Source organism: Tripterygium wilfordii, chromosome 11, assembly GCF_013401445.1.
Source record: "Tripterygium wilfordii isolate XIE 37 chromosome 11, ASM1340144v1, whole genome shotgun sequence".
In the NCBI taxonomy this organism is placed as follows: Eukaryota; Viridiplantae; Streptophyta; class Magnoliopsida; order Celastrales; family Celastraceae; genus Tripterygium; species Tripterygium wilfordii.
Window position 1 is genome coordinate 10967948 of NC_052242.1, and position 17794 is coordinate 10985741.

The following is a 17794-nucleotide window of genomic DNA, read 5'->3' on the forward strand; positions in this document are numbered from 1 at the left end:
TGGCAACCTCCTTGTTCACAGAGAACGTCACTGTTTGCTCAATTTATTACGGGATCATCTCTGTTTGTATACACCAACCCAATTAATCAATTATTGGATCTCTAGTTATAGGTTCTGTTTAATAGAGTGGAAAGATTGATTTTTAATGTTAATGGAAATGTTGTTAAAAAAAAGGCTAAGCTTAAAGCTGTAGAATATGCTTTGAGGTGTTTGGTAAATTAAAAATTGATGTTAACAGAAATGTTGTTGAATTAAAGTATTATAATATTAGATTTTATAATTTTTATATTACATTTTGTTATTAAATTTAATATAATAAATATAATTTTTATTAAAATTTAGTTTACGCATAATTATTTTATTAATAAAACTAATAAAATAATTATTTTATTAAATATTAAATATAATGATTTTATAATAATTTTTATTTTTATTAATCTTACATTTAATTTAATGAATAAAATTTATTAAAATATATTGTAATTATTAAATGTATTACTAATTTAAGTATATTTTAAAATATATTTTAATTAAAATTTTCTTACAAAAAGGGCCCCACATTTACTTTTTGTTAAAAAAAAAACTAAGCGGAAACTGTTTTATAAGCTCTCATTCGTTCCCAATGGAGCTTATAAAGCGTTAGCGGATCCGCTGGTTCCGTTGTGCTGTTTGGCATAGCGGAAGTCTGAAGCGGCTCCGTTAGTGGTTTCACTTCCACTTTTGTTGTGTCAAACAGGCAGATAGTGCCTGTTTGGTACAGTGGATCCATTGCACCAATCACTGTGCTGTTCTGCTGCACCAAACCAGCGGATCCACTCTTTTTTTTTTAATTATGTGGGGCTCAATTTTTATATATAATTTTTTATAAAAAAACAAACATGGCCCTAATTTTTAATACTTTACCTTTTTATTAATTTTTTTAAGAAACTAAAAATGGACCCCACATTTTATTTAATAAAATAATTATTTTAGGTAACAATTTTTATTAGTTTTACTTAAAAATATAATTTATATTATTATTCCCACTTGTATCATATTAAAATATTTAATAAAAATATGCTTAAAATTAATTTAAATTAGAATTATATTTATTAGATTAAAGTTAATATAAAATTTTAATATAAAAAAAAATCTAATATTATAATACTTTATTTCAATAGTTTTCCAACTAGCGTCAACTTTTACTTCACCAAACACCTCACAGCATATTTCACAGTTTTAAGCTCAACTTTTTTTTTTCACAGCTTTTCCGTTAGCATTGATAATCAATCTTTCCGCTCTACCAAACGGAATAATATTTTTTGCCGTTCAAGAGTTTTAACATTCCTAGATTTCTGTGTCTCCTCATACTTTTCCTAATGAAGTGTAATAGGTTCTCTTAAATATTGTAAGGGTAATTTAGTCTTTGTCTGGGTATGTGTTGACTTATCAAGGGTTGGTGTAACAGAAGAAAAGAAGACAAGAAAATACGAAAAGCTCTCTCTCTTCTCTGTGTTCATCTTCTTCTCCCTTTTTTTATCAATTTCATCCTTTTGATTCATTAAGTTGGTATCGGAGCCAGTTAATTACCCAGCTACCAAAGACAGTTTCAGCTTTCTCTACACATCCCTCACTCTAGCTACTGTTTCCTGTACTGGTGACCCATGCGAGACCCCTGAAATTGCCGACGAGTGTTCTGCAACGATGAATGGAGTCTGAAACACGCATGGGTGCACCAAATCTTCGTCTTATCACCTGGCAGATCTCGATTTTTCTTAATCTGGGTTTGCAGATTGTGATGAGTAAAATTAATGGAGCAATTCAGAGCACGAGTTAATTGACTAACTGACAAAAGATTAAAAGGAAAGTTTTTAAGATAAAGACTATGTGGAAGAGAACCTAAGGAATATGGATTCAGAATTCCTTTACCAGAAACAGGTCGTGAAGAACCATCCGCCAGAATGACATGATGATCAATAGAATTTAGGTGAGTAAAGAGTGAGGAATTACCAGACATATGTGTGCTTGCACCAGAATCAATAATCCAAGAAGGGGTTTGAACAGAACATGCAATGTTACCTGTTTTGGCAAGCGTGACAGTGGAGGTGGTTGGGCTGGAAGCACGCAATGTCTGAATAATTTGACTGAGTTGACCAAGTTGAGCAGCAATATCAGGAGTGCTAGACATTTGAGGTGTAGACACATCAGGTCCAAGTGAAGGAACAGAGGAAGATGGTGCTATTACATGATTCACATGATCTGGTTTGCCATATTTAACCCAACAATATGGCTCGGTGTGATTTGTCCCTCCACAATGTGTACATTGTTTGTCACCACGGCCCTGAGAACGACCACCCCCGCGACCTTTACCACTACCACGACCACGATTACCACGACCACGAAAGGCACCACCACGGGTGTTTTGAGTAGAGAGTAAAATTGAAGCATCGGAAGTAGAGTGGGTAGAAGGCTGGGTAGAGGAAGTTTGCCCCAAAGATGAACGCAGCAACCGAGAGTATGCATTTGCAGCAGTAGGTAAACTCTCACTAGCCAAAATCTGATCTTTAAACCCCTTGAAATCAGAATCTAAGCTTGCAAGAAGGGAAGCAAGCATAAATTCCTCCCAGTAGCGTTTTTGTTCAGAAATATCAGGGGTAAAAGGACGATGTTGCAACAGCTGATCCCACAAGCTCTTTAGTTTACTATAATGTTCAGGGAGAGGTATACCATTTTGCTTGGTAAAGAAAATTTGTTCATACAATTCATACACCCGAGAAACATTTGAGTGTTAAGAATGAGCACTAGCAAGAGTATCCCAAATCTGTTTTGAAGTGTTAGCAAATTCCACAGTGGAAATAATATGAGATTCCATACTATGCCACAACCATCCCATAATGAGGGAATCTTCACTTTCCCAATCAGCAAGACTAAGATCTCCTTTTTCAGGAGGTTCATCAGTAATATACTTCAATTTTTTTTTACCTCGAAGGTGAATCTTGACAGCATGAGCCCATGACATATAGTTGTACCCATTGAGCTTCTTGAAAGTAATAGAACGAGGAAGATCTTCATCCCGGGAGACACTCACCTTCGCCAGAGATTTACTATCAGAATCGGCAGTAGACATGCTGCAGGAATCTTTAACCGCAGGTTACAAAGATACAAAACAGCAAGCAAAACCCAGAAAAGTTCAAGAGCTGGATCTTCAGAGCAAGAAGACGATTGGTTTGGGGCATGAGCGTGATGGTTTGTACTATTTGAATCCTCCACATTCTACTACTGCTCATTCCTTTCCAGCATTGGCTGCATCTCTCACTCCTCTCCAGTGGCATTTTCGTTTGGGACATCCATCACTGTCAAAGTTGAAGCTTGTGGTTCCTTCTCTTAGTTCCATTTCAACTCTTGATTGTGAAGCTTGTCAACTAGGAAAACACCATCGTAGTTCATTTCCTAGTCGTAATGCTCCTCGTGAGTCTGAATCTTTTGCTTTAGTTCATACTGATATCTGGGGACCTGCTCGTGTTTCTAGTATTTCTGGTCATTTATATTTTGTGGTTTTTGTTGATGATCATTCTCGTATGACTTGGTTATTTTTAATGAAACATCGATCTGAATTACCATCTGTTCTTTTTCGTTTTTATAATGAAGTGTTTACTCAGTTTGAGAAGCGTATCAAAGTCATTCGTTCTGATAATGCACTTGAGTATATCCAAACTTCTGTCTCTAAATTTTGTATTGACAAAGGTATACTTCATCAAACTACCTGTGCTCACACTTCCCAACAAAATGGGGTTGCCGAACGCAAGCATCGACATTTGTTAGATGTAACACGTACTATAATGTTTCATATGCATGTTCCAAAACATTTTTGGGGCGATGCGGTTCTCACTGCTTGCTATCTTGTTAATCGTATGCCTGCTGTATTATTAGGGAATAAAACTCCTTTCTCTATTTTATATCCTTCTCGACCTCCTTTTTCTGTCTCACCTCGAGTTTTTGGTTGTGTTGCCTTTGTTCATATTTTAGATGCAGGATTGGACAAATTCTCTCCTCGAGCACGGAAATGTATTTTCCTTGGCTACCCTCGTACTCAAAAGGGATATCGGTGTTATTGTCCTTCCTCTCGTCGTTACTTTGTCTGCGCTGATGTTACATTCTTCGAAACAGTTCCTTTTTATTCTGATGCAGGTTCTACCCTAGTTTTGGATGCCTTACATGCTCCTCCTGAGTCCACTTCTTCTGCCCCTGTTCTTCCTCTCTCGGATGGTCCACTTAGTGAGGGGGAATCTTCTGATTCTCCTTCTCCTCTAAGTGCAGGGGAGTCCATATCTGCTTCTTCTCCTTCCAAAGAATCTTCGTCTGAGCCTTCGTCTGAGCCTCCATTACAAGTGTATTCTCGGACTCCAAATAGGAAAATCATTTCGTATGGCCCAACCGAGTCATCTCTTGCTCCTGAAGTCCTACCCAGTGCTACTCAAGTTCCCATTTCTACAGATGACTTGCCTATTGCTCTCCGTCGCGGTAAGCGTGCTTGTACTAGACATCCTATTTCTAACTTTGTCTCATATCATCGTGTATCTCCTTGTTTCCACTCCTTTGTTCGTGCCTTGTCTACTATTTCTATTCCAGGAACCTATAAGGAAGCTGTCTCTTCTCCGGGATGGAAGAAAGCAATGGATGAAGAAATGAGTGCCCTTTATAAAAACCAGACCTGGGAGTTGACCACTCTTCCTTCGGGGAAGCACACGGTAGGATGTCGATGGGTGTATACTGTGAAATATTTATCGGATGGTTCTGTTGAACGCCTCAAGGCTGGATTGGTTGCAAAGGGGTATACTCAAACATATGGAATTGATTATATGGAAACATTTTTGCCAGTAGCCCGTTTGAATTCAGTCCGTATCCTCTTTGCGTTGCGGTTACTCGATCTTGGCCTTTATATCAACTTGACATTAAAAATGCTTTTCTTCATGGTGATCTCCAAGAAGAAGTGTAAATGGACCAACCTCCAGGTTATGTTGTTCCTGGGAGTGGAAGTCTTGTTTGTCGCCTGCGAAAATCCTTGTATGGTTTGAAACAATCTCCTCGTGCCTGGTTTGATCGATTCTGCGAAAATCCTTGTATGGTTTGAAACAATCTCCTCGTGCCTGGTTTGATCGATTTAGCAAGGCTCTAGTGGATTATGGCTATAAGAGGTCGGTGTTTGATCATTCTGTTTTTGTTCGGCATAAACCATCTGGTAGTGTTATTCTTATTGTTTATGTTGATGATATTATTATATCTGGTGGTGATATGAAAGGCATTAGTGAGTTAAAAAGCTATCTGAGTAGCCAGTTTTGTACTAAAGACCTGGGAAACATTCGTTACTTTCTTGGCATAGAGGTGGCTCGATCCTCTAGTGGTCTTTTGTTGTCGCAGCGGAAGTATGTTATGGATCTTCTTACTGAGACAGGATTATTGGGTTCTCGTCCAGCAGACACACCTATAGATGCTACAACCAGGCTTGATCCCAATACTGGTGCTGTTTTCCGAGATGTAGGTCGATATCGTCGCCTGGTTGGTAAGTTAATGTATCTTACAGTTACTCGTCCTGATATTACCTATGCAGTCAGTGTTGTTAGCAGATTTATATAGGCCCCTCGGTCCCCACATTTTACAGCAGTTTGGCGTATCATCCGCTACTTGAAAGGCAATGTCGGGCGTGGTTTATTTTATCGTATATCCTCTCTTTATGTGTCTGGGTATAGTGATGCAGATTGGGCTGGCTCTCGTTCTGATCGTCGTTCTACTTCTGGATATTGTACTTTTATTGGTGATAATCTGGTTGCTTGGCGTTCTAAGAAGCAACAAGTTGTTGCTCGTTCTAGTGCAGAGGCAGAGTATCGTGCCATGGCCCACACCGCTTCTGAAATGTTATGGGTGTTTTTCATCCTCTCTGACTTTGGTGTTAAGGTGTCTCGCCCAATGCCCATGTATTGTGATAATCAAGCAGCCATTTATATTGCTAATAATCCCGTTTTTCATGAACGTACCAAACATATTAAAGTGGATTGTCACTTCATCCGAGATCTGTTGTTGAGAGGAGATATATGTACACCTTATGTCTCCTCCACTTCTCAGTTAGGAGATTTCTTCACAAAACCTTTGTTTCCTTCTATGTTTCATAAGTTCTGTACCAAGCTGAGCATGTTCAATATGTACGCTCCAGCTTGAGGGGGGATGTTAAATATTGTAAGGGTAATTTAGTCTTTGTCTGGGTAAGTGTTGACTTATCAAGGGTTGGTGTAACAGAAGAAAAGAAGACAAGAAAATACGAAAAGCTCTCTCTCTTCTCTGTGTTCATCTTCTTCTCCCTTTTTTTTATCAATTTCATCCTTTTGATTCATTAAGTGGTTCTTTATCATAAAAATGAGGTATTAGGAAAGATTAAACTCATGAATGTGTTACCTCAAGGCTATGCAAAAAATGAAGAGTTCAATAGAGTTAACAATGGAGAGTTAAGGGCGGGAGAGTTGTGTGAGAGGATCACAATTTCTCGTCCTTTCATTCTCATCTCCTATCCATACTTGAGGTAAGGATAGAATGTAGAGTTAATGAAAATTATGAGATATGAGTTATACCCTTATTAAATTAAAGTTGAAAAAAATGAAAAACTTTTATGGATGATTTAAGAAATTATAAACAAAAATTTCTCATTCCACAAACTCCAAATTCAACGATTACAAAATGTTAAGTTGAAGACTGAGAGGAACTTTTTCCTTCCTTCGCTCCGCTTAACTCTCTCTGCTACAATTCAAGAAAGTTGAAATCATTCCTCCCTCTCACTTAACTCTAAAACATCAATTCAAACAAGCCTTAAATCTTGGGCCATCCAAGCAAGCCTAAATCTTGGACCTCACGCGATCCCTTGCCCCTTGATACATAGCCAATAATCTTAGTAATTTGAATATCAAGAAAATAATCACACGTCAAAAAAAATCGACAGCACTCTCGTCTTATAAAGAAAAATCGAATGCCAACATTGTTTAAGACTCACCGGAGCAATAATACCAACGTAACTATCATACATGGCCAATAATTACACATACTATGATACAAAGTGTTTTACCACACACACTAAAATATGTCAAAAATTCTTGAGCAGGTTCAAACATATACAGAGCATGATTCACATAACTTACATACTTTGTACATCTTGGTTGGCACCTCATTCCCATTGAGTGTTTTCGCGTTCTGTTGGAGAACCGGGAACAAATGGAACAAAACCCCGGCCCCCAAATACTGGACGCATGAAGGCATTGTCAAACTTACGCCAGTAATAATGAACTGTGTGTGCTGGGGTGGTCAGGAGGGCACGCAAACTGCTTGGACGGGTAACGTTACCCCCACCAAAATCTGCAAGTGAGTCCACGGACTCCTGCCCACCTTCAAGGAGTGGTACTATGAATGATTTTGGAGTAGATGGATCTGACAATACCATACCAGTATGCTTTGGATGAGGCAGTAAGAACCTTATAAGAGGTTTCGTCAACAACCCAAAAACCTGAGTGAAACCAAACATTTTAAGAGATTAGGATTCAGTATGTAAAAAAGACATGGTGGTACATAATGAAATTCAGGACTTCAAAAGATGAATTTTGTTTTGTTTTGTTTTCTTTTTAGCAGTAACAAATCAAATGTATTAGAAAGGCACCACGGGGTGCCACCCAAGTACAGAAAGTACAAGAGATTGGTTCAGAAATTTCTAACACACAGTAGATTCATTCACTTTACAATCACAAAAGTAGTAGCTTAATCACTGAAACCGCCAATCTGTCAGGAGTTGATATGGGTTCTCAGTGCCATCAAAGGCCCCAAATTCCTGTCTCGAGAGGGTCCAAAGAGGGCAAGACCGCAACAGGGATGAATAGATATTAATTTGAAGTTTTGAACCATTTAATAAGTGTTACTTAAATAATGCTATGCTATTATCATATCATTTTAGAGGATTTTTAACGTTACCAAGGAAATTCCCTAGCTAACTGCAAATCTTCAGCCAACTAAGTCTCAAAAAAGGATTGCTTACTAATACTCCCATGAATTGTATGATCAGTTAATCACTATGACCTTAATTAATATTCCAAGTCAACTTTCTTCTCAAATATATATGAAATCCATGCATTCAACGTTAAAAAAAAAGTTCCCACAAAAGAGTAAGAATGCTAAATAGATTTATATTTACAGGGTAGACAAACACTAGCATATGCAATTTGAGATTACTCACTAGTCAAGATAGGAAAAGAAATCTTACCATTGTGCTGAAAAGAACAACAGTAATGGTGCTGGTGATCATGATTGCATTTGCTCGCAATTGTGTGTGCCCTGACCGAGTGAACTGCAAATAAAAAAGTGTGAAATTTAAGCAACCTAGATCATCTCCATCTCTCCCACCCCACTCTTGCATATTATCAAGCAGATTTGTGCAGGTCTCAAAATAAAATAACAGAGCAGGTAAATACTATATCTGTTTTTCTGCACAACTTCAATCCCGCAACCTTTCATATGAATAGCCCAAAAGAAAAGATCCTAGCCATATTTTACCTGATTGTAAGCAAGCGCCATAGACACAGCACCTCTCATTAGACCAGCCCACCATATAACAACCTAACAATGAAAAATGCAGGTTCGTCATTCCAATGCTCTGAACGAAAACAAGGTAATGACATCACAGAAACAATTTTCTTACCTGTTGCTTGAGGTCAATTTTGTCATTTGGTGACTTCTTCGTCAAGTTCGATAAAAAGGATAGGGGGAAGACAAAAGCTGCTCTTCCAGCCATAACCAGAGCTAGTAAAACTGAACTCACTGCAACTGAAGTTCCAGGGCTGCAGTTGCAAAATATAATCCACAAGGAAAAACAATGGATTCAATCAAACAGGGTTATTGTTTTAGTGATTCAGGTGAAAATATACAAACTGGGCTAAATACATCAAAAACTATCACTGTACATAATTTGACCATACCTATCACTAACAAATCTCCACTTCTCAATGTCCAAGGCATCCATACCAACATAGACGAAGATAAATATCTCAGCAACAAATGATGAAGTCGCGAAGGCATGCCTGTGATAATTTGACAACAATACAAAGCGTCAACCATATGACAACCAGTGGTCCAGTGATAAAAAACATACAAGGCCATTAACTTTCAAGTTTTGATGGTCAAAGAAAAGTTCTTGAAGAAGACATACTTTGTAGTGATTCTTGAACTCTCTGTCACATTGTGCCAGGTATAATGGGACATGACAATCCCACAGAAAAATACGGTGAGAATACCACTCAGATAAAAGAGCTGAAAGACATGATGAATTTGGAAATTAGATGGTGGTTTGACAAACAACTACCAGGTGTACGTGAATTTCAGAATAAAATCCTAAAGTAGAATCTTACTTCTGCCAGCATATATGAAAGGTATGCCATAAGCATCATAAGAGCAACCTCGCGATCTGTTGAGTGCCTGAGCCATGTCAATCATCTGTAAGTCAGTGCCATTTTAACCCTATATGCTCTGATGGAGCGTATCTTTTAAATACATCAAACAAATAATTCGAAAATTTGACTAACTATAATAAATTCGGTGTTCCAGTCAAATATTCAAATAACATGTTATGACTAACTATTGGCAAAAGTAGACTTGAAAACACAACCTACGAAGGCAAAAAGGTTAACATCCAAAATTCTCAAATTGATTAAAAGAAGGCATCATAAGCTCTTACATTTGAATTTTCTTAAGGGTTTCACCAAGTCAATCACATATAAAATAGATGTAGCACACTTTTGCATCCCATTCTAATTTGGGAGTTCATCTAGTTCAATGTGGTAAACTTTTTATGTTTTCAAAAAAAAAAAAAGAATGATAAAAACTAATCATCTAGGTGAAATTCAAAATCCAGCTCATCTCAAAGACAAACCTGCCAAAGTACAGCTTCTTGATAATGAAAGCACTAAGCAGCCCAGCCTGCAGTGGAAAAGAACCTCATGCATTACTCACAGAACAAGGTACGCATACAAACATCCATGTGTATATGCATCTGCAAGCGCGCGTAAGAAAAGGTGTGTTCGTGTACGTGCATGTGTGTTTGTGCGTACATGGGCACGTGCAAGAGAAAGAAGGTGAGGGGGACACTTACTATGGCTCCTAGCATAGTGCTGGTGATAAATAAATAGAAAAAGTTTCCAATGAGCTGCAGTGCACTTTCGGTATTAATATGACTGAGGTCAAAGCTCTGGATAGCATTGAAAAGCACCACTGATGTAGCATCATTTACAACACCCTCCCCAAAAACCAGACTGTAGAGTAAAGGTGTCTCGTCTTGATTAAGCACCTGCATCATCAGACGGACCAATTCTCAGCTTAAGTTCCAGTGTATTATCTCTATGAAACTTCCCATATTTCAGAAATTTAATATGTATCAGACCTGCAATGTGCAAACAGAATCCGTCGCAGCAAATATTGCACCGATTGCTGAAAATTGTACATAAACATGTAAGCTCCAGAAAAAAAATAAAAAATAATGCTGGGAAAGAAGGTATGAGAAAGCAATACCTAGATAATCTCCTAGATCCAGCGAACCAATATCCATCAATTTGAAGAACTGTATAACACCTGCATGAGATCAGATTTAAATCCATGACCAACAAATTGATCTTTTATTTGGAAAAAAGCTAATGGGTTGAACACGGTAATGAAATCAGGGGACAGCATTTCATCTTCTCCAGTCTCCACAAGCCAACTCAATCGAGTTACAGAAACAATACTAATTATCTCAGAAGTTTCCACAGTAGCATAATGTTTCATTGACAAAAAAAATAGCATACAAGGTTTCCACCCATAAAATTAATCAATATGAAGCCTTTATTATTTTGAGAAGAAAAAACACTAGACCCTATTTATTTTTCTTCCTGTACTCTCCTTTCAAAATTGTGTATAGGTAACGTGAGTAAACACGGCATTTTGAGCTTATTTGAAAAATGATGATCCCCCAAAAAAATAAAATATATCGGACATTTTTTTTTTACATTTTGAGGATGAAGAATCAATACTATAGGGTACTCATGTAATGTATGAATGGATGAATGAATGTATGTATGTATGTATGCATTAGGTGAGCACTCAACAGTATATATTAATGATTCTTCATTCTTCTAACTAAAGGATTATTATGAAAGACCTACCACACATTACTTTCTTAATTATTAAAATGTTTCCATAATAAGAAAGAAAAACATTTTTGTAGGGATTCTAAACCCCACCTTGAAGGCAGGGTGGTGAGGTGCCAACCACTTGGGTTAGTGGTGCTCCAAATGAAATAATCAATTCTCCAGCTAATATTTCAAAAATTCATTCTCCATCTAGAAAGTTTCGCCTTCATTTATATTTCTATCCTTGCAGCTAAGTTGGCAAATCTCTTGGATTTTGGCACAAAGTTGTGATTCAATTGTTCGAGGAATAGGTAAAAACCGTAAAATAAAAAGAGCGGAGGGCCTCTATCGCCTAAGCAATAGGAAATCCACTTTGAAGGAAGAGTTGGCAACTAGAATCTGCATGGGATGGCCTGGGATTACTTGGAAGGGGGAAGACTCCATGCTATCATGTTGTGCCGTCCATCAATAAAACACGGTAGGATTTATTTTGAAGTGAAATCAAGGCTATCTCAGTCACATAAGAGACAGTTAGATTAATTCAAGTACTCTAGTAGTCATATACCTGCCGAGATGATACTACAGGATATCAATGTACCAATAGCACCAAACAGCATGATGGTGATGAAGTTACGAAAAAACTGCTTCTTTTTCACTTGAAACCTGCACTCAACAAAAACAGCGAATGATGCTTAGAGAAGAAATTTGTTTAAAATAGTTTAACTATATTCTTGATATGATGAAAATTAAATGTTCAATAAAAAACCAATGAAGTACTAACTCTATACAGCATACAAGCTCCTTGCTATCCTAATTTACAACAGTATACAGGACAAAAAAGTTCTGAGTGAGCAAATCAGCACCACAAGAAAGATTCCAAGCATGCATACGCGTGGTTCATATAGCACTATACTGCCTATTTGTGCAGTGAATCCTTCACCTCTCAAAATATTCTACTTATTAAGATGCACCATTTCATCATGTCAGATCATGTATTGGCTATTAAGTAATAGATAACCATGGAACGAATAAAATAATTGGATGTTGGCATGACCAAGTTTCACAAATCATGGGCTTTAAGTAATAGATAACAATCGAAGAATAAAATGATTGGAAATTGGCATGACCAATGGAAAACTCAATAAATTAACACCCCATGCAACAGAACATTGAATTGGGATAAGAAGTCAACTTTATTTGCAAGGTTCCTAATGGCGTGTAAGTTAAGATAGTTGCCAAAGAATGACCCAAATTTTCTAAAACAGGTCAAGTTGGGACACTCCACAGAATCATTTTACTCAAGTACACTCTTGAACTGATTCTCTATAATCACCTGCACTAAGAACAATTGCAATGGTAAATGGGCAATTGGGCCATCAAAGTTTGTTGGCAATTGTGATTTGTGAGGTTTAATGGAGAATGAATGTGTCTCTCTCACAATGGTGTATTTTACTACCTTTGACATGGATGTGTGTCTCACATGTGTGTTTCTGAAAATTAAATGTGTCTCATAATAGACCAAGCAAGTCAACATGGGGGCATGCCAAAGTCCAAGCACCTATGTTATCCACAATATAGAGACAACAAATTACCACCATTGGAGCCATTTTATTCCCATGACCTGTTAAAAGGGACAGCAAATGCCCTCCATGCCCCCTAAAATGCTACCATTGTGGTTGCTCTAAGTATCCGCAAATTGAATATATTATGATAGTTTGGCGTGCACGAAAACACAAAAAAAATCAGTGTAACGGTGTTAGCCTTTTAGTATAGGTAAGTTATAACTTATTATTCTTTATTTGACGCAAGACAGCAAGAGTGGTAAACAACACTTTTCAATATGCATGCAATTGTACCAAGACTGGTCTTCACACACATCTTTGTGAATGTCTAATGTTAAGATTAGTTACTTTGTCATCCGACTCAGCAAATTCACTTGTTGGGTTGGGGCATTACTTTCACATCATTTATACCATATTCTAAGTTTCTAACACTCCCCCTCACATGTGGGCTGGACAATCCGACGGCCCAACAAATGAGGCCCAACAGGCCCACACTTGGGGCAACAACAAATGGGAGTTTAAATTGTGGAAGTTAACGTTTGAACACAAGACCTCCTGCTCCAATACCATGTTAAGATTAGTTACTTTGTCATCCAACTCAATAAGTTCACTTGTTGGGTTGAGGGGCCTCACATCATTTACACCATATTCTAACATCTAAAATCTTAATTTGTAAAAGCTAATAATGCCCCCCAAGTCATACCCCTACACTATTTCCCAAACATATTAAGTACTTCTAAATAAGTTTTTTTAATAATAATAATAAGAGATATAATTAACTTAATCATCGATCTTATTCAAAATATGTTTTTTCGATGTACATAACTAAATAAGTATTGAATCAATCACTTCTAATGGAACTTTAATGATGAAAATACGATAAAATCGAGAAAGCATATAATATCAATAAAAAGGTAGAAACCAATAGCTAATCAATATAATACTACTTTTTTTAGGGTTTTGTAAATTGAATTATTTATGAACTAGGAAATTAAGTGAATTTACAAAAGAGAAAATTGTCATAAAGATTTCTAAGGAGGTCAGTAAAATAAGAAGGGTCAAGTTGTTCCTCGAGTGTTAAGGGGCAATTATTTATCTTTTGGCTAAAAGGGCGCTTTTGGAATGAAGCTCATCAAAGAATTCATAACTGTTTCCTACCTATATTTTCATCATTTCTCAATTGTAAGAGATTACCAGTAAGGCGGTAACTTAAATGTATTTTTTAAAATCGACCCAAATGTAATTCTTGAAGAGACTACGTCAAGTTTTTCACATAATTCTCATTACTACTCTAATTCTTCATGTGAAGAGCAAGTTAAAAAGAACCAATAACAACCAATCACAGCTGTACAAAAACGAAACCATAAAATCTGCTAAATGAAAAGACAAAGAAACAAATAAAAAAGAGCAACTTGCCCTACCAAAAACAACCAAACCACAACTATAGAATCAATGCACTTGAAAAAGAACCAAAAGAACAGGAGTAGAACTTACCCCGCATTGAATATAATTGGAGGCAGCAGATATATGAAAAAGAGATCTTCACTGAAAACCAAAAGATGAGAGCTTTTCCCTCCACTAACGAGCAAAATAACAACTCCAGTACAAAGACCCTGACACCAAAACACGCAAAGAAAATTACTTCTAGATTCCATTCCAACCAACTTGCAAAATCTCAAATGCAAAAGGTATCAGAACTTTACATATTGACTTTATTGGTCGAGTATTCCATAGAACTCTAGCCAGACGGAGGCTAATTAAAGGACTCAACCATTCATTTTAATTATTTTTTCATGTCTTTGAGCAATTCTGCAACAGAAGATGAGCTTGACAAAGAAAACTCACAATCAATAGGGCAGTGATTGACTCATTCATCCATCGGTTCTCCTCCAGAAGATGTCCAATAACGATACAAGCACAGAGAAGCGCAACAAACAGGTTCATAGAGACCACGGAGGCATGATCAGAAGTGGATAGCATCTGTAACCTCGCCAACACAGCACTCAAAATGTCAGCCATTGCAGCAACCTAAATCCTCACCAACCAATTCAGGATGATTGAATTCCAAAAATTTGCACAGCACCGAAAAAATTCAGAATCTCTTTAATTTTAGGAATGATGAATTCCCAGAATCTATATCTCTGAACTGTCCATTCCACCTGACTAACTATGTGATCTCTGCGTTGAACAAAGCACACAGGCATATTAAATTTAGATCCATTAAAGCAAATCCCTGGCTCATTCATCAAAACGAAAAACGTAAAAATAGGAAGAGTATACGAAGGATCGCAAAGGAAAAGAACTAATTTCTTTTCCAAAATATGAAACAACATCGATCTTAACTGTTCAAAACTTCAAATTACCAAAAAAAAATCCATTCTCTTCCGTCACTTCCCTCATCAATTATCCAAGTAACCATACAAAGAAATGAAATCAAAAGACAAATATAAATATTGACTTACCTTCACATCTTCTAGCGAAATGAACTCTTTTCAAAGAAAGAGGATTTCGAACAGAGATAGAGACAACTTCTTCTCTGTTTCGAATTCCTTGCAAATCTTCAGCTGTGTATAGTCAAGAGTCGCAGAGGAAGCTGAAGCAATGAAGAAGATAAAACCGTAGAGAGAGATGCTGCAGCAGGAAATTGAAGCTGCGGAGAGAGCGAAATTGATGAGATTTTGAATCTTAATATGAAATGAAAGCTCTGGAAAGATGGAGAGAGAGATAGAGGGAGAGAGCGCGATGCGTGTGGTGCAGAGAGAGAGATCGACGAAGGAAAGGCGGGGCAGCCTTTTATGTGGTACAACAAGGAAGAGCGAGAATCAGTTGATTACTGGCTTGTTACCGTTCGATTGTCTGACCATTTAGGAAACAGTAAGATTGAGGGTGATGCAGAAAGTATTATGTGGAACGGGACACAGAGTAATTCACTTTCAGGTTATACGATAAATATTGAAATAAAATTTGAAAATTGCTTATTGAAATTAGGTTGGCAAGTATTAACCAAAATTAGTAAAATATCATTATTACTCCATTTTTAATTCTTTGATTGACTTGTACATATTTTGTATATGTTGTAGTACATTTGATTTATTTGGTCTTAATTAATTAGTATCTGTTTATATATTCTATTTTCGATACTCTATTTTTATAATTCAAGCTTAAATTAGAGTCGAAAAGGAGTCGAACTTTTATACTCATGGACAAAAACTAAATCAGCTACGATATTCTTAATTAAACGTTAGTTATTCTCTTATTTGGTGTTATAGTTAGACCTTGAAAAATGATCTCATTTATAATATGCATTGTTTCCATGAAATGTTCAAACCATATGTAATAATAGATGAGGAAATGATTATTGTTTTTTTTAAAGGAAAATCTTTATATTATTAAGCAACAATAGGCAGCAAATCTGTCAATACAGCTTCCTAGAGCCAATAAGGCTCATTCGATTCGTTCCAAATGTGTGGAATTGAACAAGTCAAAGAGAACTTAGCAATACTATGCGCTACAATGTAAGGAAATGATTATTGTTTTAATTTGAAGCAACAATTTTATTTTAAGATAAATCATGTCCGAATATTATTTACTTGACACGTGTCAAGACATATAAAATGGAGCCCTCATGACTAAAGATACTTTTTTGTGATCACGAGATACACCAATTTTGTTACTTTTTTTACTTTACAAAAAAGGTTATTTTTTATTTGTCTTTTTTACCTAATACTTTACTCCAACAAGATTTTTCGTATGTAGAAAAAAAATGTGAATCAACTTTGTAGACACAAAATTCAATAGTTGTAATAAAACACAACAAAAGTGGTGGAGAGCCATACATTTGCTATGGGAACCACAATTAATATAATTGAAAAACAAATCCACAAAGTTAATTAACACTTTTGATCCATATTGGAGAACTTATGTTTCCAAATAGTTTAACTTTAGCCTTATTATTATTTTAAAAAAATAGACAAAATTAATTATTTTTTATAGATTTATTTTATGTGATTGGCAATGAAGTAAGATGGTTCGTAAGGTATTCAAGAAAAATTAATATTGTTTCTTTGAAGTGGAATTAGTCTAAAGTTGACTATATATTGTTTTAATTAAAAATGATGTGATTATTAATGTGTTTGATTTGAAATTTTGATGCGAGCACTGAGGTCCCTCTCATTCCAGATGATGCAGCTGGCCACGTTTGATTTTTTTTGCAATAATTTGATTACAAATTGTACACTTCTAGATAAATATTAGAATTTCAGCCTTCCTTCCTCCTCCTCCTTTGCGATGTCTAAATGTTCAATGATAGTTGAGTTGACCAAGGATGGATTGTTTGAGTTGGAAGACTCAAGTTCGATTAATCTCATTATCGACTAGATTAGATGATCATCTGGCTATTCACTTTCTCAAATTAAAGAAATTATGAATTCGAGTAGGGAATGCGAGATAATATTCTGAAGTAAATCTGTGAAGTAGGGGTTAACAATCATAGAATTAACTCAGAATGGACAATTCTTTAAATACAAAAATAGCATCCACACAATTTAACATATTTAATGTTGAAAATTCCAAGTTCGAGTTGTTGAGAGATCAACCTCAACAATATGTGTCCAACAAAATTTTATGCTGCACACTTCTAAAACCTTATTGTTAACCAACTTGATGAATTCTACAAAAATATCTAAGGTTTTGTGGTATAGAGACTCTGCATATCATGAGTCATTGGGCCAAAACACCACGAACTTGTCTAGCCAACGATCGGGCGGGCAGGCCAAACACGAATCTAGGATAATAAAAAATATTGTTCTATTTTTGTTTATTAAAAAAAAAACTTGAATACTATTCAATATTCATATTGGACGTCTCATTAATTGTTTCAATTTACATAAACTATATTTTTGAGAATTTAAATTTAAAAATATTCTTTCACTGTTTAATATATACACATTCATAGCCCTAAATATCATATCAACACCAAGTTTGAGAATCTATATGGGATCAAATAGTATGGACTCGAGAGGTCTTAAGTTCGATTTCAATAGTAACATTACCCTTGCGATCATATGTTGA

The 17794-nt window shown here is 36.1% G+C and overlaps 1 protein-coding gene across 2 annotated transcripts; it reads right to left on the minus strand.

Moving 5' to 3' along the window:
- Positions 1-6947: 6947 nt before the first annotated feature.
- Positions 6948-15488, minus strand: LOC120009533 (sodium/hydrogen exchanger 2-like). Of its 2 annotated transcripts, XM_038860155.1 has the most exons (15): positions 15187-15488; positions 14570-14902; positions 14219-14337; positions 11728-11825; positions 10567-10626; positions 10439-10485; positions 10151-10345; positions 9932-9978; positions 9411-9477; positions 9212-9312; positions 8982-9083; positions 8705-8843; positions 8560-8622; positions 8270-8353; positions 7187-7522 (listed from the first exon to the last, which is right to left on the minus strand). In XM_038860155.1, exons 2-15 carry the CDS (start codon positions 14741-14743, stop codon positions 7187-7189), a joined length of 1632 nt encoding a protein of 543 aa, XP_038716083.1. In that variant the 5' UTR covers positions 14744-14902; positions 15187-15488. The 2 variants fall into 2 exon arrangements, with proteins under 2 accessions (XP_038716084.1, XP_038716083.1); XM_038860156.1 differs by lacking the exon at positions 15187-15488 and having other exon boundaries at positions 6948-7522; positions 14570-14743.
- Between the last annotated feature and the right edge of the window lie 2306 nt (positions 15489-17794).